General features: G+C 31.8%; 2 protein-coding genes across 4 annotated transcripts; both read right to left on the bottom strand.

Moving 5' to 3' along the window:
* LOC124370920 (endoribonuclease CG2145-like) lies at positions 1-24,735 on the bottom strand. Of its 3 annotated transcripts, none has more exons than XM_046829237.1 (6): positions 24,549-24,735; positions 17,195-17,325; positions 12,191-12,335; positions 6,831-7,027; positions 5,557-5,789; positions 1-2,463 (listed from the first exon to the last, which is right to left on the bottom strand). In XM_046829237.1, the coding sequence occupies exons 2-6, from the start codon at positions 17,253-17,255 to the stop codon at positions 2,227-2,229; spliced, it is 873 nt and encodes a 290-aa protein (XP_046685193.1). In that variant the 5' UTR covers positions 17,256-17,325; positions 24,549-24,735; the 3' UTR covers positions 1-2,226. The 3 variants fall into 3 exon arrangements, with proteins under 3 accessions (XP_046685193.1, XP_046685188.1, XP_046685181.1); XM_046829232.1 differs by having other exon boundaries at positions 24,514-24,734; XM_046829225.1 differs by lacking the exon at positions 24,549-24,735 and adding an exon at positions 18,849-19,109.
* Positions 23,409-24,507, bottom strand: LOC124370937 (ER membrane protein complex subunit 3). The gene has a single exon (XM_046829247.1). The coding sequence runs from the start codon at positions 24,318-24,320 to the stop codon at positions 23,553-23,555; it is 768 nt and encodes a 255-aa protein (XP_046685203.1). The 5' UTR covers positions 24,321-24,507; the 3' UTR covers positions 23,409-23,552.

The raw sequence follows: 24,735 nt of genomic DNA, 5'->3' as shown, positions 1-24,735 counted from the left end.
TTTTAGTTGTTCAATATTTAATATTTATTTAAACTTGTTTCAAAAACAAAATAAAATATTGCTGCAGAAACATCCAAAGTCCACTTATTTTACGATCTAATTGTTTATACATAAGACTCAGACATTACATTACATACCAGGGAGCAAACATTTTAACATTTAGTGTCATATTTACATTGTACTAACATATGTAACAGAAGTCTCACTGGAACAAAGTTCACAGCGTGATCCTATGACCAGATCTGAAACAACAAGGGCTATTCTAAAAGTAACCGCCGTTCGCTTAGAGTACTGTTAGTAGTGGGGGTAGTGCTCTCTCCATGGCAATTACAACATTGTTTGAGGACTCGTTTAATTTCTATAGCTTTGTAAAATGTGTACCGCAACTGAGTTTCTCACAAAATGCGAAATGCATGCTGTAATTAGGTTTATTGCTATTGCAAAACAATATTTAGGAACTTTGTGCCATTATGGGTGAAGGCACTGTACGTGAATGGCTTTGTTTCTTTAAAACTTGACAAAGAAACATCCATGACAAAGAAAGGAGCGGCAGGCCATCAGTGGTGAGTGATGAACTTGTTGACAAACTCAATGAAACAGTTGGAAAAGATTGACATGTCACAATCTCTAAGCTTTCGGATAAATTGCTAGGTTATGACCATGAACAAATGGTTTGGCTCTCAGCATTTCCATCACGACGATGAACTCCGACGCTTTCACCTAAGGCACAAGTGGCAGATTTTTTTGAAGAAGGCATTTCTTAGTAAAAAATTATGATAAGTGCTTAAATCTTGATGGCAATTATGTGAAAAAATAGAGGAACTACGTAGTTTTCAAATGCATATAATTTTTATCTGATTGAGTGTTTTTAATAAACAAACAGCGGTTAATTGTTGAATAGGCCTCTTACAATGTACTGATTATGGAGCAACACTAGCGAATTATGTTAACTGGTCCTGGCACCAACCTCAGTATGTTCAAGGTTTGGATTGTTTTTGACACTAGTATGCTACTGCCAATTCTATCGGGACATGCTTTTCCAGCTAAAACTTGTCAACTACAATACTGTCTTATAGATTTTTTTAAGATTGAAATCTTAAAAAAATTTGGAGTACAAATAAGTCTTTGTAATCATGAAGCTACTTCCCTATAAAACATGATGTTTAAATAAAATACAAATTCTACAACAAAGATTAGGTCATATAAAAATATATTAGTTTATAGAACTATATTACAAAACATGTTATTAATAGTAAATAGTGACAGACAAGTATTTGATATTTTACTCTACATATAAGTATACAAGTATGAGTATAAGTATACAAACTACTTGTATTATTGGCTTTTGAAGTAAACTAGAATCTTTGCCTTACTATAAGTTATTTTATTAAATTAAGTTGTAAGCTATGTTCTGTAACTATATATTATACAGATTGTATTTACATACTACAAACTATTCTATAAATTATCTACTTCTTTTGATTATTTTTGGGTTACTTAATCATTTTAACTTCCAACAAATAGTTTTTGAAAGTTTTAAAATTTTAAACCAAACAAAAAGCCTAATCATAACTAAACAGTTTTACTAGATAAAAATCACATTTAATGAGTATGTTGTCTTGTGAGCATAGAGTGCATAAAAAAATATGATGTTTAATTGTGGTGCAGTAAAATAACCTACTGATATAAACTGTCTAATAAAACCTACACAATAAAAAATGCTAAAAGGAAAGACATTAAAAATATGTCCTGTTATACAAGATACAAATAATCTCTTTATAGCCATGGAATGCAATATGTCTAAAAACTAATCGAAGTCAAGTTGTTAAATTACTAAAAGTAAAATTGTTTATTTATGATTATTGTAACACATTTGTATTAATTCGTGATTTATAATACCTGTAACAGTAGCTATTCAATATTTCATTGGAAAATATCACTTATAATTAAAGCACTATAAAAATATTTTATAGTGTTCTTCATTAACCACGCTTGAAAAAAGAAAACTGTAGATCTTATTATACACAATATTGTAATATAATTTATCGCTTTCTCTGAAATTCTAAATAATTCGGAATTAACCTGTGTTTCAGTAAACAGTGAACTTTTAACTAGTTGTAAAACATTCTCTGGAAAATATATACTACTCTTTTAAAAAGGTAACTATTTTGCCTCTATAACCACTAGTAGCATGAACAGCAAAGGTAATATGCAAATGATGTTAATCTAAGCGACGCTTGGGAAGGCACTTCCAATGAGTTTCTCGTTGCGAGAGTTGAAGGTGTAGGTCTGAATGTACAAGGGCTTGCCATTGAGACGCAGGAAGCACTTGTTATTGGGTCGTGCAAAGTAACAGACTGTGTACAGAGCTAACTCCAGCTCAGGACTGGTTCCCACAAATATGGAACCGACAGGTTTAGTTACTCCATTCCAAGTGTAATGCAGCTTGATAATACCTCCTTTCTGTAATACAAAAAGAAACACATTTTTATATTTGTTTGTAAGTGGTGTAATGATTTCCATCGTACAGCAGCATATCCAGTTTTTGAGTTTGGAGGCCCAAACTAATCGATTCAGGACTAGTTCCCAAAAAAAGGATCCCATACTGGTTTAAAAGTTTTTTTTTAAGAAGAGCAATCCCTTTTAACCCAATTTTTCCCTTTCTTTTAATCCATTGGCTTGTACGAGAATCTTATTAAACAGAACAACAGAGAGTTGGAGCAGTGCAATGTTGACAGTATTGATAAATAGTACTTTGATCACAATCAGGATTTGGACCTTTGCTATCTGTAACTCAGATATGCGATAACTTGGCCTTTGGCTTCCCTTCGAGAGTGGTGTAGTGATTTTCAATATACAGTGTACAGATTAGGAGCCCAAACCCAGAAGATTGAGATTAGTTCCCACAAATATTGAAGCCACAGATTTTTCAGATTCTTTTATGTGTGCAGTATGATAAAGTCTCCTTTCTCATAGAAATATAAAACAATTTTGGAGGTAGTAGGTGATTTTTAACGTATAATGGCAGATGATAATTTTATTTAAAAAATAATAATAATAAGCTAAACCTAAACTAAAGCAACTTTACATTTATTACAATTTAGCAAGCCAACAGTTTCTATATCTTCATCTTCAGTATAAGTGGCTTCTTTAACATGGACTTATAACCTGGTTCTGCTTCACCATGATTGCTTAAAAACTTATCAGATATGACTTGATTGCTTACTTTTTAAAGCATTATTTTCATCCTCAAAACAACCAGTGATAAAAAAACCATACCAGGGGAGTTTTTTATTTATTTAATATGCAGTTTCTAACATATTTTGTTAACAGGAACAGCATTATTTTATGACTACTGTTTTGGATGAATTATTAGTAATTGAATTATTAAAGATGGCTCTCCAAAAGCTATTAAATCAATTTCAGTAATCTTTAGAGAACTAAGTACCTATGCCACTGTATTCATCAAATATGAGATCTTGTAGCACTAACCACCAAACTCTGCAAAGTATAAGTATAATAATGAACCAAATATATCTTTAAGTTATAACCATGTATATCATAAGTAATAGAATTTAATACGTGTAATTAATTTATAAAAGCACTTAGGATTAGGTTTTACCAATATAAGAAAGTGCTGAAGTAGTGTATGACTACCAAATAAGTGGTCCCACACGTAAAGGAGTGCCTGTGGCCGAGCGGTCTAACACGTCGAACTTTGGGTCTGTAATACAGATAGTGTAGGTTCAAATCTTTGCAACCGTAGTACTTTTTATCAGTACCATCAGCCATGTCCTCTCCCTTATTCTGTTTTGATAACATATTCACACAGGAGCAGGTTATTTTTCCCATTTTACAAGAACCTTTACAATGAGATTTCACCCAATGGGCAACGTTTAAAACCTTTAACTTATTTCCCAATTAGGGTTGGGGTTGAAGTTCTCAATGATCTTAAAATCAGCAATTTTTAGTCTTATAACAATCCACCCATTGATATTGGTTCATTTATTGTTGCTCAAAAGTTAATAAGGGAGATTGGAACTTTTGGAACACCTGGTATTTTGTAACAAAATAATTAAAATTAACAATGGAAAATATTAAATTTTAAATTACACTATTTTCATGGATGGGCTAAATAGAATTTAATAAAACTAGTTAAATAAACAATGACAAAGTAGTCTTCTGTTAGTGTTAGGTTATAACATACTATTTCGTGTATGGAAAAATTGTTGAGAAAGAACATTTTTTGGGCGAATGGAAAAATAAACTTACAAATAAGTTTACAAATAACTAACAGAAAAATAAATGAGACTATAAAAAATACTTAAGGCCATGAAATTAGTCTTGCAGATGAAATAAATTAATATATGTTATATAATAAAACTAGAATAACAGTAAGAATGATTACACAAGAAAAAAACCTGTTTTTTGTGTCCTAAAGTTCGAAAATAGGCTAAAACAAAATAAAAATTATATCCAGTAAAAATAGTTGTTCGATAACAAAGAACAGGAATTACAAAATAAATTAAATTACCAGAAAACGATACATTAAACTTATAGTTAACACAAGGCATATTTTTTAAGTTAGTACCAGTTTAATATATAAAAAAATTAAATTTCTTGGACAAATGATATTATTACATTAAAGCCCACACTTTTAGCTACTTTTCTACATAGCTGCTACTAATATTAAGGATTTTTTTTGTATTTAACAATACTAATTTCATATAATATTATCATAGACATTATTTCAAATGAATTATGCTGCCCAGTTTAACATACACTGCATTGCAGTTGTTTTAACACTATTATCATCATGGTACTGGCCTGGAGGTGCTTTTACAGTTGCACAAACACAGTGTGTGGGTGCTGAATTGAGATTATAAAGGATGATCAAATCTTTCTCAACCAAATGTTCTGATGAGATCATCAAGATTGTTTTGCAGCATTTGAAAAAATGACCTTTTTTGATAGTTTAAATATAGAGTAGCAATGTCATAGAAAACACGCACTGAAACTTAGGGAACTCTTATGATAACAAAGGAGTCATAAAGCGTCTGTTCATTAACACTGAGGGTTAACCACTCCATTCCTTGTCACAAACATTATTTAGGCCTTTTGCTAGAGCTCTTACCCATTTGCATACTATTCTATCATGTTCTATCATATTCTATCATTCTGTCATGTTTTGTCTGTACACTTTCCATCCATGCATTAAGAAAACAAATAACAGCACGTACTTCACAGTCAATGGGATTTTCAATAAAGAAGGTATTTTAAATAGTTATAAACAGATGTAAAATTGAACAGTTGTTGCCATAGTATCATCTGAGTTTGACAACAGACGTAGGTTCAAAAGTGCACTGGAGGGCTAGTGTGGAACACCAAATCCAGTGCTCTAGCAGCGGATATTAGAAACAGTACTTATTTAAAAAAAAAAAACATGGCTCTTGTAAAAATAAAAAACTCTGTATGTAAAACTATCACTGCTCTTGCAATATCTGATACATGGTAATATACCATATGTCACAAAGATAAGTTCTAATATTTACTCACCCCATTGAAGTCTACAGTCTGCATGTAGCCCATGTAATTCAATCGGTTTTTCTCCTCTTCATTATTAAAGAAGATCCAGTTGTGTAAACCTGACACCTCACCACGTTTTATCTCGCCCAAGAACACATGCTCAAACGCTGATGACCCCATTTTGCGGTTTCCTCTTGAATAAACAGTGAACCAAATCTTCTTGAGCACTTCTTTCATGTCAGCTTTGGTGCCTTTTACATAACCTAAATAATTCAAAGATGTTAAACTACAATGTTTAAATTTAATTTTAAAACTAAAGAATACATTTATGGTTTTTTTAATTGTTTACAATTAATTAATTGCCTAGATATATTAATCAATTACTGCATGCCAATCTTAGTGGGAGAACAAAGAAATTTTAACAAAATTTGACATGCACGTAACATTACAATTTTAATATTATATTTTTAGATATTAAAATCTGCTAAAACTTTAACAAATTCAATGAAACTGCATTTATTTAATATGATAAATAATTGAATATTTATTTATATACATAAACTGTCTAACAAGAAATTTGAACAGTAGTAATTTATAACAAACTTAGAAGAAGCAAATTAAAATTAAGCCCAATAAAACCAGTATCGATATGTAAATTAATTCATCTTCTAGTTTGCAATCACATGAATTTTAAAGTGATCGGAGAATTCTTAATTTTTCACAAGTTGTATAAACAAGCGCGTAAAAACCTGCTGGTTATTCTTTCACTTCGGATATCCGCCTTGCACCACTTCTAGAATTACTTGTTAATTTTGGTCTATACATTTATTAAGCTAATGGGTTTTGAACTTATATTTATGCTGATATTGTATATTACACCAACACTGAGTCTTTATCCTTACTATATGTTATCTTATAAGAAGTTTCCCAACAACCAACAAAATTCTATTGATAAAAAAAAATGTAAAAATCTTTAAAAAAAATGCTTGGTCCTAAAAGGGTTAAACATTTACAGATAAGCTATTGTATGTCATAGTAACTGATCCATATCAATACCTTCCTAATAAATAATCCAAAATTAAAGCATTAATTGTAGATTTTTATTGTTAAATATTGTAAGAACTACTATAGCTCTAATGTGTAAAAAAGATAAAGAGAAATAAGAAGCAAAAAGTTGTGTTCTGTAATTCAATTCAATATTCAATTTAAAATTCTTTATTCATTATTATGTACATGTGTATACATTGAATGGCAAATAATTATATTTATGAAATAGTTACATTGAATTCTGTTAGAATTATTACCCTTTGATTTGAGGAAGTTGATGGCGTAAGTCCATGTTGGAGTGTCTAAGACAGCATCCAAGAAGTCTGACTCCTCTTTCCTCTCTGCAGGGGTGACTACCTCGTTATGGGTGGTGTCTGGATCATAGTTGTCATAAAGAGCAATCAGTTTTGCCACAGTAGGTACCCGTTTTACTGACGGCTTCAGTTCCAGCAAACTGTAATCAAATGTTACCATTGAAAATTAATGCATCTCTAAAAACAACCAGATAATAGTGACCGAGATATTGTAGTAAATATTTTGTACTTAAAAAAAAACTAAATTATAACACCCTATAAATAGTACAAATACTATTAGAACCAATATAGTGCAGTCATTGAAGCATTGTTGGTCCGAATTTTTTTTACTGTGAACCGAATTGCATAAAATTTTGGAATTAGGTTCATCTTACCCTTAACTTCAAAAGTGAAAATGATTTGAACTCCGCAACCACCCTGGGGGTGGTTGCCAACCCCTTCTCGGGGGTGAATTTATTTTTTTCAAAATAACCTCGGATATCGATAGAAGGCCTAATTTTAAGCAAAAAATCATCTATAACGTTTTTTCGAAAAATCCAATACTTTTCAAGTTATTGGCAATTGAAAATTCGCAATTGTTTCACGTTTTTCATCGGTTTTTTTTGCAAATATCTCCAAAAATATACGTTTTATTATCGAAAATTTAAATAAGGAACACAATTGTAGCAGGTAAAACAATGAACAATTTTGTTTTTTATAAAGTATTCTAAGTGCAATATTAAGCTAGATATTAAAAATCAAAGCCGTTTTTTTATTTTGTCTGAAATTTAATCGATGTGGTCAATGCCATCTAGCGGCGAGTAGATGCATTTTTAGGCATTGTAAAAAAAAGAGTTTTATAGTGCTTGAAATAAGCTTTAAAATGAGCACTATTAAAAGTCTTTTGCACGTAAAATAAGTGAGCTGTATTGCAAATAAGAGGAGCATCTAATGTTTTTTTCTTTTAAATCAATGGGTTTCATAAGTGCCATTTCCACCAAAATTAAAATTAATCGTATTTCGCCTAGAATCAACTTTATTATGAAGAGTTTAATAGATTGTATCAGTTTGGCTGCTTCAGGACACATATTTTTTTCAAAAAAGTCACGATTAAAAAAAATTTCAAATTTTTTAAAAAACCACCTTTTTTTCATAATATCTCAAAAATGACAACACATACGAATAAAAAGTGTAGGTATGAAAAATGTAGGTATATTTCTGACAAACAATTTGGATTTTTTGATTTTTCTGTAAAACAAGAATTGACGGAAATATGATTGTTTAAAGAGCGCGTGGCAGCGCAATCACAGTCTCTCTTAAGCCCTTTAATCCTTCATTGTTTGAGAAAAAGGTTTTTTACTATATATTGCAATGAAGGATGTTGTAGGTCTCTTAATTACCTTTACAATGGTTTTTTAATAAATTGTGATAGCATGAAAATTGAAGGAGTTATGGTCAAAAAACTTATCATATTTTTTTTCTACTTAGTAACTAAAAATTTCTGACTGTGAATATTTGGAGCAATGTGAAAGCACGCAGTTATAAATAGAGACCCAAAACTATTGTAATGTGTATATACTTATACATAATATGGCTCATATATTTTGGAAACGTAGGCATGAATACATACCAACTTTCTTATATGTATATATAACACATTTGAGTAAAATTTTGTATAATTTGTAAATATTTTATCCAATAAAATGGCAATTTTTTACTCTAAATTAAATTATTTTTAAATAATATGAAATCATATATATTTACTGTTTTTAATTTAGGGGTAGTTTTAAGGGTAGAAAAGCTTAAGAATATGATAATCATTTTCGAGAGTGTGGAATAATATTTAAAATCCTTTTAATTTTTATACGAATAAATTTTTAACAATTTTTTTTATCAAGGGGTAGTTTTAAAGGGTGAAAGGGGGTTAAAATTTGATAATTATTATAGAAAATATAAAATCTTACTAACTCTATATTTACATCCTTTTTACATCATACCAAAGTATTGTTTTGTGATTTTTTCAATTTAGGGGTTGTTTGCAAGGGTTGTAAGATGTTTCAAGGGGTTGAAAATGATTTTAATATGAGGTAATGTGTTATAAAACACTTTAAAATTTTCACCACTTACTATTAAACATTTTTTTTTAGTGATAAAAATGGCTCAATGTCGATTTTTCCATTAAGGGGTTGTCTACACCCCTTAAAAATAATAGGCAGAGTTCAGATCATTTTCACTTTTGAAGTTAAGGGTAAGATGAGCCTAATTCCAAAATTTCATGCAAATCGGTTCACAGTAAAAAAAATTCGGAGGTAAGACCGTATTTTTCGCTTCAATGACTGCACTAATATGGTTTGATAATAGCCTTACTGAGGTAGATACCACCTGCAAACTACTTTAACAACAGGACCGACCAGACAAAAATGCTTTGTTTACATCAGCTATTGTGTTTTGATGTGTATTATTCATGAACTAATGTTATCACCTTCATACAAGTGTTGCAGATGATGACAATAAATATTACAGTATTAGCCAAAATAAACAGTACTGAACTCTGGCTACTTTGTTTATACAGTTCAAAGATTGTCCAGTTTATATCCTGTAGGTAAAACAACCAATGTTTTTGTACATTCTTCGCATTGACGTATTGCTAATATTCAGTTTAAGAGAAGCTCGCATTAGGTGACTGTAACACTTGCTGCAACACTCTTCCGTGGTTTTCATTTGAAAAGATAGTAGTTGGGCGACCTGAAAAGCCCTTTCGTTGTGTCAAAACACTAACTGTTCTTCAAACTTTTTCAACAACACTAACAATCACAGCATTACTAGGCGGGTTTTTGAGAAAATGTTCCTGAAAACGTAATGCAGTGTATGACAAGCTTGGCCCACCCGCAGGTCCAATTACGTATGAGCGAAAATAATACTCTACGATAAAAACTTTCTCTACCATTGTTAGCACCATGTTAGCAAAAACTAACCTCAAACAAGAAAGAAGTAATGAACACGAAGCCGTAACAACAATTGACAATTGAATCAGCTAATCGAGAAGGCATCTACAGCTGATTCAGTTTCAGTACTGTTTATTATGGCTAATACTGTATATGACGTATTTATGATAAGAGAGTAAAAGAGTCTGTGCTCTCTTTTGGAAAAAACATAAGCACATGTTAAATCTCCAAAGAATAAAAATCTACTTTTTTCAGATAAATTAATATTGTTTCTTGAGGTTTCCAAAAAACAATAGGATACAATACTTTAAGGCCGTTTCACACCGCGGTCACACTATGTCACGTTACGTAACGTAACAGATTTTTCAAAATATCTGTTTCCATAGTTTAAAATGGTGTAATTCACACCGACCTCGCTGAACCTCACAGACGTCAACAGACGAATCTGCGGAATCGCTCTGAGGGCGATCTTTTCGAAACATCTGTTGACGTCTGTCGCCTCGCGCATGCGCACTGGCTCGCTACCCCGCCGCGTGCATGACCAGACCTGTCGCGCAGTTTCGTGCTGTAACTCTTTACAAGAAGCTGGATTGCTATTTTTGATATTTATTATGGAACAGTTAATTGAAGCCGTCAGAACGTGTCCACTGCTGTGGAATACAGATTTGGAGGAGTATAGAGACAGCAATTTAAATGATGGTGGTGAAATAGCAGAGCAACTGGAACAAAATAGTAAGTAGTTCTAGTGGTTGATAGGGTGCACCCAGTGCGTTTGGTTTGTAACCGAATACAACAGCATGAGTTCCTCTTCACTATTCGAACTACTATCACCGTCATCCAACCAAGGCACATTTTTAGTAAACGCGCTATCGCACCACGAACCACTTGCCATGTTACCTGCTTCAACTAAACCGACTGACAGAGCAGAAACAATGTCCCAGTATCTAACAGACGTTGGTGGCGGTGTGAAATGTACGTCTGTCACGCAACATCTGTCTCGTCACGTAACGTGACACAGTGTGACCGCGGTGTGAAACGGCCTTTATACATTGGTTAAACTATCAGTAACATATAACCATTTAACGAGAAACTTTAAAATGGGTGAAAACATTGCATAAGAAAAGGAGTGAACACTATTAGTTCAAGAATTAAAATAAATAATGACCTTATTACTTCTTAATGTTACCATATCATATCATCATCAAAGGAAAATGAATAGGTTTGATTTATTGCTGACAATCTATTATTCTACTTCTATAATCATATCAAGTAGATCAATATTAATTGGTGAATTCTATTTAATACTAGACTTAAAAAATCATAAAACCATTGGATGTGCATATAAACAAAGAGCCAGGAATAAAATTTATATGCATAAAACATAGCAGCTCATTTATGTTTATCAATAATTGGGAATGTTTGTTTTAGAGTAGCACTATGATTTCTATGTGGAGTTGCTATAAATCAATGGATGTAGATGGAGGAAGTCAGCCATAGTGGACTATACTAGCTGATCAAAAATTGAGGAAATTCTGTCACAATCGTGAGTTATTCAGAAGCCTGGAGTGTAATAAATGCTATGAAGGGAACACATAACCCAATAGGAAAAACATAAGTGAAATAACTTGCTGTTAGATAAGCACTTTCTCTAGTGTGACTATACTTGAAGAGTGGAACATAATTGCATTGCCAATTGTGTGGTTACACAAGGAACAAGTTTAGCTCAGAAGACAAAAGGAAAAAACTTTTATAAATACAGAATGGAGGAACCATCAGGGTCCCTAAATTATTTAAGGCTCTATGAACAGACAATTTTATTACCTGTGCTTGGACAAAGAGGGTTAGATGTAATATAAGTTATTGATTGTGAAAAGTCTTAGTTGCATGGATTATAAAAAAAGCCTTCGCCTAGGAAGAACCTCTCTGCCCAAATATTATGAACTGAGAAATCTTTCTTCCGTTCATTAAAACAATGGGAAATGTCTAAATTATTATGGTATGAATGATATGCTCAGTAACTCACTATTACATGCCAATCAACATGCATATAAAGAAGTAAAATCCACTAGAATTGCACTGCATAGCTCAATTGGAGTGTGGTAAGAAAAATTAAGCTTTAAATACTATTGAAGATTTGGTAATTGGGAATTAGATATCTTATAAGAAAGAAATGAAATAAAACATGTCTTCATACTCAAAAGAATAGGGGACTATACATTGACAACTAACAGTTTGAAAGTAACAAGCCTACAAGTTTGATTTGGGCCTTGTAGAGCTGGTATCGATACCAGGCCAAAAAAAGAAATAATTGTAATAACGTCTAGTTAGCAATTGTTTGATATTGAGTAACGTTTTATCTGAAAAGTTAAGATTACAAACCGCAGAGGGGCCTGGTCAATGGTAGCATAGGCTCTTGTCGCTCCTTGTGTCTTCACCGTAACTTGCAACGAGTCATTGGTGTTGTCTTTCCTCAGTAAATTTTCACTGAGGGTTTTCAGCTCATTATCCGTTACAGGTTCAGCACCTGAGACAACACAATCAATTAACTAAGGTAAACTAACTAATACTACTTGGCTACTTCACCAGAAGATTCAATGAGTTACTGGTGTTGTCTTTGCTTAGTCAATTCCAACTGTAGATTTTCAGCCCATTATTCATTAGAGATTTAGCACTTTAATATAACACAGTAATTTAACCAAGAGAAATTATCTAATCAAGCTCAGCTTTTAAACCTAATGCTCTATTAATATAGATATTACTATAAAATTAACTCTAACATTACTACTACAATTTTTAATAGGTGCTAACCCACCATTAACAGAAGTAGAAAAGCTAAGAAGCATTAGCAACACAGTAAAAACAGAAAAATGAGCAACTCTGTACACCTAGAGACAAGTGTGAGGAGATGTTTCTTCCATGCATGGTAGACCTGGATAGAGCATATTGTCCTGGTTACTTGCTTATTGGTTTTCAGTAAATGCAGAAAAATAAGCAACTCTACTGTACACCTGGAGACAGTGTGAGGAGATGCTTCTTCCATGCATGGTAGACCTGGATAGAGCATATTGTCCTGGTTACTTGCTTATTGGTTTTCAGTAAATGCAGAAAAATAAGCAAGTCTACTGTACACCTGGAGACAGTGTGAGGAGATGCTTCTTCCATGCATGGTAGACCTGGATAGAGCATATTGTCCTGGTTACTTGCTTATACAGTATACTTATACCTGGTTTTCAGTAAATACAGACTCTACTGTACTCATGGAATAAATCTAAATCCATATTTTTATTTGAAAATATGTAATATAGTCCAGTATTAGACAACTAAAACACAAATAACTGCAGTACAATCACGTTAACTTGGCCTTCAATGGTCTGGCATATGACAAATGCCCATTTTCAATTTTTGTTCAGGAGCAACACCCCTCAAGTAGGGATAAACATATACAGGTAGATATTAAGCAAGGATTTTGTGAGATATGTAGCTTATAAGACGTGTTGCAAAAGATAAGTGAACACAATGAAGAATAAAGAATATAAATCAAATCACTTGTATTTTGTATAACTTATTAGAGAAATGAATGAATCAATTTATTAACAGTTTTAGATAGTAACAATTGCTCTATTCCTTCAAAAATGTAGACATTGTCAACAAGAGACTTTTTAGGTAAAGCAATGACATAATGTTTATAGTAACATTCAACTGTCAAAATATTCATAACTTATCTCAATAACGTAAGGATCTAAGTATTGTTACTACAACACAACATGTTGAATGTTGCATGGTGTCTTGCAGTAACTAAAAAAAATAAGTTATTAATTATGAAAAAATTCGTGACTGATATCGAAAGCCATATTAATCCCATCTAAAAGAACTGAAAACAAAAATAATGAAAGCACATATCTGTTTTGAAATTGTGTTAGGTCCATGAACTTTTTTCGATAAACTACATGACCTTTTTGATAACAAGATGTAATAAACTTAGAAACTGCTAGTTGTTTTTGTATTTAATATAAATGTTCATTCTCAACTAATTTACATTGGTTGACTTTTAAATTTTATTTTCAATTTGTAAAAATAAATATTCAAAATAAACAAATAAATCAAGAGAGCAATTTTTAACTAGTTTTTTCAAGCATTTTCGGTCTGTAGTAGTTTACTTTTTCTCAATAAAGAATTATGTAATTAAGAGTTATTGTATTTATTCTTTCTCCTTCACTTATTCTATTGTAAAACAGATGGTACTTCAACTTAAAAATAAAACAATAATCATTCAACAAATGGATTAAACACAAATAATGTCCAGCCAATAATTGATTTCTACCCAGGTCCATTGAATCATGTCAGCGTGATTGTGGCTAGAGCAGCAGTGATGTCTTAAATTTGCAGATTCTTGATTTTTTTCAATGTAGACAATGTTTTTCAACTATTTCCAAAAGAAAGGACCAGCCCTACTGAACCCACGATTGGGTAATCTATCCTTAAGAGTATCTTGAACTTATGAGTGTCTGGGTGCACCATATTATTGAAATATATAGTAATAACTGACCGTTTTCTTGTTCAATTTGGTCTAACTGTGGGGAAAAAATACTGCTGGAGAACGTCAAAGTAAAAATTCCCTATAATAGTTTATTTATTAAGGAAGGCCAATCACTCAGTCATTTATAATAAAACCACACAACACATTCAACTTTGAAGAATCTTCAACATGCTCAATAATTTCATTAGATTGTTCAGACCCTCATATTGTACAATTATGATTTTTTATACAACCATTTACAAGAAATATAGCAGCTTCATCTGTGAAGAATTGTAAACTCTTCCTATCAATTTTTTGGGGGGAAGAAACACAATGTTAGCTTATACGCTGGAACGCTTCCAGTTTCATGAAATTACTTATATCAACGTCTAACACAGTTATCATAAGGTGGATCATAGTCATAAACATGTCAGAAAGTGCGCTTGACAATAGGAACAGATATTTCACTCACTACAACATGCACTGTGGTTTTTGCTGGACAGCTCTTGTACTGGTTGTAGAGATCCCAGTGAGGTAGTTTCCTGTCGCACAACTGTTCAGCGTATCAGCTGGAAGTTATGGGAGTACAGTGTTGTTAAAAACAAACTCGATTATAGTCCTATTAATTGAGTGCTCAAATTATCACTTTATATCAAATACAACAGGAGTCTTTTGAAGGAAACAGGATTTTTCCGGACATTTGCCATCGTTAAGTGAAACAAGAAAACAGTAACACTACGTTTCGAGATCTGCAATCTGATCTCTTCTTCAGGTAAAGAACTAACCTAATACATAATTACAAACTAGGTTAAAATAAACAAATCTTACTAAAGCGTTGTGGCACGCCTGAGTCAGGAATCACAACCTACATGTTGTATGTCAACTTCACTAACACTAAAGACATGCACTTAATAAAAAAAAAAAAAAAAAAAAAAAAAAAAAACTATACAAAACACTAATCATTGACTAAACTACGGAATACAGGTCACAATATGTCTTCACTCGTCTACTAACCATCTACGACTGACCAGAAGGGGTAGCCAATGGTAATCGTGACGGCCGGCTAAAACAAGATGGCGGAAATACAAGGGAAGGGGAACAGGAATGGGCCCTTTCGTTATTATTGGTTCATGCGAGATGAACTTCTTAAAACCATATTGTGACTCCGCATTGGTTTATTGCAAATATCCGATCCGTTTGATACTTTTGGTATTCTCTTTAGTTCATTTTTTAGAATTGGCAACCAAAGCGGCCTAATCTCGACTGATGGTTGACTGATTGGTTGGTCTGCCAATTTAATGTATGTTGCCTCAATTAATTTCCTTTTGAAGAAATGTGGTTCCCGATGTATTATGTGGGCTTCATCCCAATTCATATGATGGTCTTCGGACCAACAATGGTGTGCAATTTTTGACTTTTCTGTGAAACCCTTTCTCGTGTTTTCTTTGTGTTCTTTTATCCTTATGTTTAGTGGTCTTTTTGTCTCGCCTATGTATTCCCTATTGCAGCTACATTTTATACTGTAAACACAGTCTTTTCTCTTTTTATTGCTATAACCTTTTTTGAAGACTCTGTATATTTAGGTTCTGAGGCTTAATGTAAGTTACAGTTTCATAAATGCAGTACTCATCAGAAGTTAACTCATTGAGCTTAAGCCAATGATAGGCGAGTAAAGGGGAGGAAAAATTTCATTTCTATCTGTCTGTCTGTCCGCACAATATCTTGAAAACCAACTGACCTATAGACTTGAAATTTTGCATAAAGCTTCATTTATATATAAGAACACTGAGTTCGATAATGGTGCATGTCACTCCATGGGATTTGGCTGAGAAATAACAAATATTTTTACATTAGTCTTATGAATAACCTGATGGAAATGAGAAAATAGTTGAATAAATAAAACCATAAATAAAGTGTGTACAACCATATGAGGTTTTAACAAGTGACATTTTTATTCATAGAGTAAAAAAAAATAATAGACTGAAGACAATGTTAAAAGTTGGTGACATAAATTTGACATCAGCGCACAGGAACTTTTATTTGAACACTGCTGCAAAACCTAACTTAGTGAACAAAAATGTGAATGTATCATGTGATAAAACTTCTCGAGAAAGATTTTATTTGTACAATTTGTATTTTGCATTACACTTCATTTTTACTTAGCCAAGTATGAGTTAAATATGGTGCAAGTCCAACCATGCAATTTTGCTGAGCGTCATTGATGCCTATCACTCAATATGCTAACACAATTTCTCTTTTGTTTGTCAGGGGGATGTAAACCATTTTTTTTCTGTATGATCGTATGTCTGTCTACCTGTCTGCAGGACATCTAGAGAATGAAATGAGCTATATAATTTGAAATGTTGCATGCAACCTTAGCGAGGCCTGTTACACAACATTTGGTGTGATGTACTCTTGCCTTGTATTATGTTTAAATTCTTAGCGTATAATAAAAAATACAACATCTTCATGTGTTACAACACAAGAAATACTATGTCTCAGGAAATGGTATCTGCTTTCATGAACCCGGAATAAGTAACCAAATTAATCATCTTGAAAACTTAATCTTTAAATTAGCCAAAGTATCATCTTTTTTGCTATGAGCAATTGTAGTATGTTCATCACCATGATTGTGTTTGAACTATTCACCTTTCTCATACTTTAGCTTATGTTTTACGTTTTGACACCTGAAGGGTTGATACGAGTTCTAGAAATGTTTATGTTTCTGTTGGACGTAACGATGGTAAATGTCCGTAATCCTATTACACATACTTTCAAATCGTACTGTGTCAATAACAAACTTTAAACAAAGAAACAACACCTATTATTGTATAAATATAAGCTAAAAGACCTTAAAATGCCCTTACCTTGAGTGGTAACAGCAAGAAAGACCAACAGTCCTAGGGATAAGCAGTGTTGTAGCGACATATTGTAGTTCGACGTGCTGGTGGTTAGAGGAAGGTATCACACAAGAAGTTCATGTGTCTAGTCTTCAAAACTAAAAAATTAATTAATTGTAACCATAACATTTCTAATGAAACAAATTAGAATAACTTTTCATCAAAAAATATATACTAATATTAAAATATTAAATAAATTTGACAGTTATATACCAATTGCAAATTAAACTAGTGGAACAAACCTATTTTATACACAAAGTTTGTGACCTAAAAATTTAAGTATTTTGAAAAGTATTAAGTCAAAAATCTCATGCAATCCTAGTCTTATTGTCTTGAAGAGATCACAATGAGGGACTCTGAACAACATTTTACTGTTTTCCATTTCTTGTAACTGAACAACAACAAATGTAGGAATGATCTGGTTACTTTCAAAATCCTTCCATCATCAAAAAAAACTTTAAACAAAGGACAATACAAATTACTGGATAAAGTCTGGCTATTTTGTAATTAATTCCTATGGTTTTCACAGTAAAATGCTTTGGATATATTAAAGAACACTACAACAGTCTGCTGTGAGCCATCCAACGAACAGGCAATTTTATTTCCAAATTAGAAACAACTGATCCTGTACTTCAGCCTCTTCTATAGAACATATTACAACTACTTTATCATACTGTGTCATATAATTACTTTATTAAATCAATATTCAATACATCTAGGTTGAGTAGAGAATTAACTCAATCAAAGTTGTGTGAGTATATAAAGATTAATAAAGTAGTAAATTAACAGCATAACGATACTCATCATGGAACATAGTACAATAATTGTGCTGGACTCAAAGGTGATGAGGTAACCTTGAAATTCTGCACATGTACATGACCTCATACTATAGAGTAAGTCAATCTTTTCCTTATCCAGCATTATTTCTAGATCTTGGTTATGACAATACCATTAGGTGTGCTAGTTTCAGGACCAGATTTCCTAATATAACCAACCTTTAGGTGAGGTATATTGGTCGTACTTTTTTAACCATCTAACACCATTAATGTATAAATTTCAATATTTTTCTTAATTTAAAATCATCTCCAGCCAAGTTATTGAAATCAATAAAAATAATACAAACTTCCCCAGTATCCAAGCTCGGTACTGTAATTTGATTCTACCCACAAAAGCAATAAAGTAACAATTTAGAAATCTCTAGAGAGTACAGACAATGCTTCTTGTACTTAAGATTCAACATCTTTAACAGGGAAGATAACCTGAGTTAATGAGTTAAATTTTCCTAGATTTACATGTAAAGAGATCATACCTAATAAAAGTTTCAGAAAAGTTTGATTTTAATCTGTGTTGACCTGTTTAGAGTATACACAATAATATAATAAAATATAATTCTGATCCAATTTATTATCTGTTAATAATTAAATTAGAGTTATATACTTATGATATTGATAAAATATTCAAAATAAGAGGTGCAAATTTTAAAGAGGAAAAAGCCACATGTACTTTTAAACAATTTTGTCTATTGGTTGAAATACTTTTCTCATACAACATAAAAACCACAAAAATTACTAACTAAACTCTGCTCTAACACATAAAAAACAAAAAATTTAGGTTTAATTACGGTAAGAGATAATGTAGTCCCGTTGTGAGTAATAAAGTCCTTCAGCCTGAACTAGCGATGTAAACTCTGACACTCTGTGATGTAAACTCTAAAACTCAGTAATGTAAGGTTGTGGCTGATTGTAGAGAAATGGTGTAACACTCAAGGTCGCCTAGAGGACTCACTGCCCTCCTTTCATTTATTCATTCTTAATCAACTTATCTAAGATCATTTTAAGATAGTACATATTTCTCATTGATAAAATAATTTGAACTTATAAGAAGAAACCTCTCAATCAGATAAACTGATAAACTGTTTGAATATATGATTATATACAGAAGAAGATAAGCTTTTATTATACATGACCATTGGTATATTTTATCATACCAATACAATAAGTATTATCAATTCATTTTCCTCAGGCCTTAACAATTTATTCACATACAAAGTTTTTTGTGTGTCTGTCTCTATGTATATGTGTGTGTATGTACATATATATATATATATATATATACATTACATACATACTTACTTACATACATACTTACTTACATACATACATACATATATACTGATCTCTCACTTGCTGGTGAGTGTGTTACCACTACACCACAGAGCCCTTACTTTTTATGATTCAATTTTATGAGAGATCCGGGTTTGAGTCCCGGTGGAGCAAGTACTTTTTGTGATTCTATATATATATATATATATATATATATATATTATATATATATATATATAGTTCAAGACCAGTAAACTTAAAATGAAAAATCCATGTATGTCATTTATCTAAAAAAATAAACCTATAATTTTTGCTCCGCATTGTCTTCCAAATTTCTCCTCTCAGCAAACTCTCAGGGTAGTGTACAGTGGCAATTTTGGGTCCAGACTGAAATATGGCATAAGCCTATGGGAGTTTAGTGACATCCAGAGTTTCAATCGAGTATTTATTCTGCAGAAGCTGGCCTTGCGGATTGTGTGGGGTCTTGGACCATGGAATAGTTGTACAGAACACATTCAGTCAGATACCATTCTTACACTTCTTAACATATTGATTTACCACATTTCATTTGATTTTATATACAACTGTAATAATCTTTCCCATACTTGCAATCACAGTTATAATACAAGAAATACACTGCAGCTAAACACAGAGTTTTAAACAGAATATTTTCAAAAATTCAGTAGTTTACTTAAGCCCTAACAGTTTTGACATTTTACCCCGTAGCATTAAATATAATAGAATTTGTTCATGTATTTTTGTACGTATGGATTTGTTAATTTGATTACTGTAGGTCCTAGGTCCTAAGATTGACATGCTCAGAAAATTAAATTGCAGTTTCATTATGTGAATAAACAAAGATGAATATACTGTAGGATGAATAGCAATGTATGGTTTTTAATATAGAAGATTTGCAGAAATCACAATTTTTAATTATATTTAATCAATAATTACAATATCAATCAAGGAGACAAGGTATTAATTGCTATTCATAGATCACTTGTGTTAGTTTGTCACATGCAATTTTACTATAAAATCTCTTGGGCTTAGAGATAAGTTAATGAAGAATGGTTGAGTTTATTTTCTTAAAAAAAGAGGAAGCCATATAGACTAATATTGAAGTGGAAACAAATTAATGTTCTGGAGCAAACCTTAACAAGGTGTGTTTGGAATTTAAAAAGGACATTGTAGAATTTCTTGAGGTTCCATTTTAAGTCTCCCCTCTTCCTTGGAGATATTAAACAATATTTATCAAGAATGTTATGTTATATTACAAGTAAATAATACAAAATGTCTTGAACTTGCAAATACATCAGAAACTTGTTTGAAACCATCATTTGAATTTTGTTATACAGTTAACATCCAGTGACTGGTGTGTACGTTTTACTTTGAATTTCTAAATAACGCAATTTGATGTTACTTGCAAATATTTATTATTTGCTTATCAATTTAATATTTAAATTAGTATGCTTTGAATAGAGCCACTTTCAAATGAATTAAATGTATTAATTTGTATACATTTACCTACAATCTTTTGTTTTACTCAATGTACAACAATCATTGTTATCAATAACATAATTTGTTTATAATATAGGCCTGATTAAGACATATTGATTACATGTGAACGATAGTACCACAAAATAAAATAACACTCTTTACACATTTAAGTATTAAGCAAATTAAAAGTGGTAAAAAATTCTGTTATACTGTGTTTATTTAAATATTTATATTAAACATATTTTAGTATGGAGGCCTTACTCCTTAAGGTATTGTTTTAAATAGGTATTTATAGCAGTATCTATTTATAACTTATTAGTCTATGTAAATATTTTCTGCTCTGTACAAGGTTCTTTATCTAATGTCAACAAATTTTGTTAGAAAAGAGTTCGAACATGACTCTCTTCTTATTAAAATTATAAATTATTCTCCTGACCTTTTTGCAATTTTTAATAATAGCTGTCAACCTCATAATCCCTGGTACCAAATTAATTTAATAAAGACAAAGTTATACAACAAATAAGACCTGTTTACATAACACTACACTTGTAAGTTTCAATATAGCTGGCACCACTAAAGTAGCAGATTATCTAATATATGCATTAAACTTCTGCCCTAGCTTAAATATAGTCATATTTTTTCAAAACAATATAAAAAAAGCCCTGCCTATAACTTTTACTAAATCCTCAGTTTTATTTCTTCTTCCTGTCTCTCTATAAAATAGTATATTATAGCATAGTCTATGCGATAACTATGGTAACTAGATGATTTTGCCTCCTGGATGTTATGAAGATCTAAATCTCAAATTGGATCTATACCACACATATTCTGTATAACATCGGTTATCAGTTAGTACTTAAAAAATACCTAAACTCAATAAATTACATCAACAGAGTAGGCTATCATATAAAAAGAACATCTAGTCTTAAGTACAAAAGTTTTCTTAGTTTTTTACAAAATTGTTTCTCTCTAACAGGATCTCTTGAGGTAGATATTGACCACTGATTTCAGCAATCAATCTTCACCTATTTCAAGGTTATACAATTTATACAAAATTAGAGGTTGGATCAGGTCTTTAAAGGCAGATTAAACACTAAAAAACAAAGTTAAAATTAATCAGGATGATCATTTATATACCATTAGATCATGTGTTATCTCACATTATGTAACAGACCTGAGTTATACACACATTGCTAGGTATATAGATTTTTTGTAAGAATACTGATTTCAATAGTATTGAAATTTTTATTTCTATTATTAAATATTTTTTGGTACAGTAATTCTTAACAATTATTGGTTAAAACTCAATACATTTTATATTTTAATAAGACAATCAGGCAGTCCTTGGAAGAGAACATAAATATTGAGTTTTGAAAATCCAAGTTGATCTAGCCGAGTGACAACCTAGCCGAAAGTTTATTGTCCACATACCAGGCTGCTTATTGTTTCGTCACACCAGAAGAGGAGTTAAGACACTGAGCTTGATTTTTTTGATCCTATGTCCAGGTATGTTTTTCTTTTGCTGCCAACAGTACATGGTGGAGGGCATCACCGCAGTCCGCACTGATGGTCAGGAACATTTGTGATTGGTTTTTTCCAAGATCTGATCATGTTTAATGATTTACCACAAGGAAGTACTGATTACAGATGTCCCTGAACAACAATGTGGCTCTATCCCATACTGGTGACACAAGAAGGAAAACATTCCTCGAGACAGTAACTAAATTCAAGCTCAGACTACGTTAGCATTCTAATTTTGGTGAGTACTGCATTGATTCAGTAATACAATTATTGAACACATATGCAGGATAAATTTATACATTTATCCATCTATAACATGTATTAAACTCGCCATCACACACACCTGAAAATTAGTTTTTATGTTACATACAATTTTCTGGATATTGCCTTAACGTCATACTATGATATGAATAGAAATTGAAATTGACCCTGTATTTGCTCAAAACAGCCATACCGGCTACAGTATAATAAGAGGCTACCACCACAATAGAATCATATTTGTGATTATCTAACCTATAAAAACAATAATGTTGACACGAATTACGTATATAAAAACTATCTATGTTGTTTATCTATAAAAAGTAACAAACAAAACAGTTTAACATTTAGTTAGGGTAGGGTACGATAAGCGGACCCGGTTTTTTATATCAAAATTGGCATATTGGGAAATTGGTCGTTTTCCTAATTTTGGTTATAATAATTTGTTTGATCACTGTAAATATTAAATTCTTATTTTAATTTAAAACATATGATTGTTATATTGAGGACTATAGGTACTTTTATATCGATTGATAGTCTAGGATTTGAGATGTGAATATTAGGTATCAATGACTATATTCTTCCATATAAAAAACCGGGTTCGCTTAACGTACCCTACCCTTTAGTTACTTTTTACTGTTTTTAAGGATATACTATTATTCTATTGTGGTGGTGGCCTCTTATTATACTGCAGCCACCACACCTTTTAAACACGAAACAGTCAAAACCCATTGCGTAAATTTGTAATATACATATAGCTTGTAATAAAAGTGGTCTTTATAGAAGAATAATCAACTCATCAATTATTCTGTTTACGCTTTATTTAAAAAAAATGGCATTAGTAAACACAATAAACTTTTAATAGATTATCTTTGTTTACAGTAGGCTACATACACAAAATGTAATAGACTGCATTTTAAATTACAGTAAATGTAGTTTTTTAAATGTTAATTATCCAATTTGTTCTGATGGTATATGGTGTCGGGTGTCGGGCCTGTGATCTCTGATTCAATATTGTTAAGAGTCCACTGATGGTCCAGGATTTCAAGTGCCTCCCATTCTGCCTTGAATGCAGCCTTTGGATCAAGTGGCATTGCCATTGCAGCACCTGACATCTGTTCCTGAATGTGGCGTGACTGATCAGCTGCATTGTTCTCACCAAGTACAAGTGTGTAAATACTACGTAATCCAAAAACATTTAGGAAATACCAGGATGCAGAAGACACCCAAGCCGCATCTAGAGAAAGTAACTCTACTCCTCTCTGCAACATAGGCTTGAATCTGAGAGTTAAAGGGAAAGGCACTTTTGTTGTAACAAATCCTGAAAACATCCAATTAATCCAGCCACCAATTAAAATCATTGGTAGAACATTCGTAACATTGCCTTTGAGCATATCAGTCATCATGCTGGGGTCTGTCATGGGGTTCTGGTTTACTGCTGCCCTTTTCTGTGTCTTGAAATAACCAGTTTCTTCATTATTGAAGTAATGTCGTCTCATTTGAAATGACTGACGAGTTAAATATTTTCCATTTTCCCTTAGAAGTCGAGCTCTGATCATAACCTGACTATCTTGAAGTTGTTGCAGTTCCACTTTCTTTTGAGAAGTAAGTAACAGAGAAACATAATGTCTTACAATTCCAACTAAAAATGTTATGACCACTATAGGCCAAAAAACCCATAACCTTATGGCCGGATCCAGCAATAATTCTGCCATATTTTTCTAATTATTCAGCTTAACCTACTCCAATAACACCAATTTCATACAAAACCACATAACCATGAAACGTTTATTCCAACAAATTAAACTGTCACAGTAAATGGTAAGCGTAATAATAAATTATTTTGTTGTTTAGAGGTTAATGTTAGTAAAGTTTCAAATTGACACTTGCATTCAACTTGGAACTTACCAAAAGCAAACTATACAAAAATAACAACACTTAACTGTTGATTGAAAACAGCTGACAATGTCTTCCCAGTTCCCACTATATTGAATTACTGATCGGATGGATGAGGCAGTGAACAAACTACAAAGGCTGTGATTATATTAAAATCACAGTAATCTTTATCAAGCGTACAAAGTTAAAAGAAATTATTAGACGGCATGTACTGTAAATAACATGTTCGTGGTC

The sequence above is a fragment of the Homalodisca vitripennis genome, chromosome 1 (assembly GCF_021130785.1).
Source record: "Homalodisca vitripennis isolate AUS2020 chromosome 1, UT_GWSS_2.1, whole genome shotgun sequence".
Classification (NCBI taxonomy): domain Eukaryota; kingdom Metazoa; phylum Arthropoda; class Insecta; order Hemiptera; family Cicadellidae; genus Homalodisca; species Homalodisca vitripennis.
This window is presented reverse-complemented; position numbering and strand designations above follow the sequence as displayed.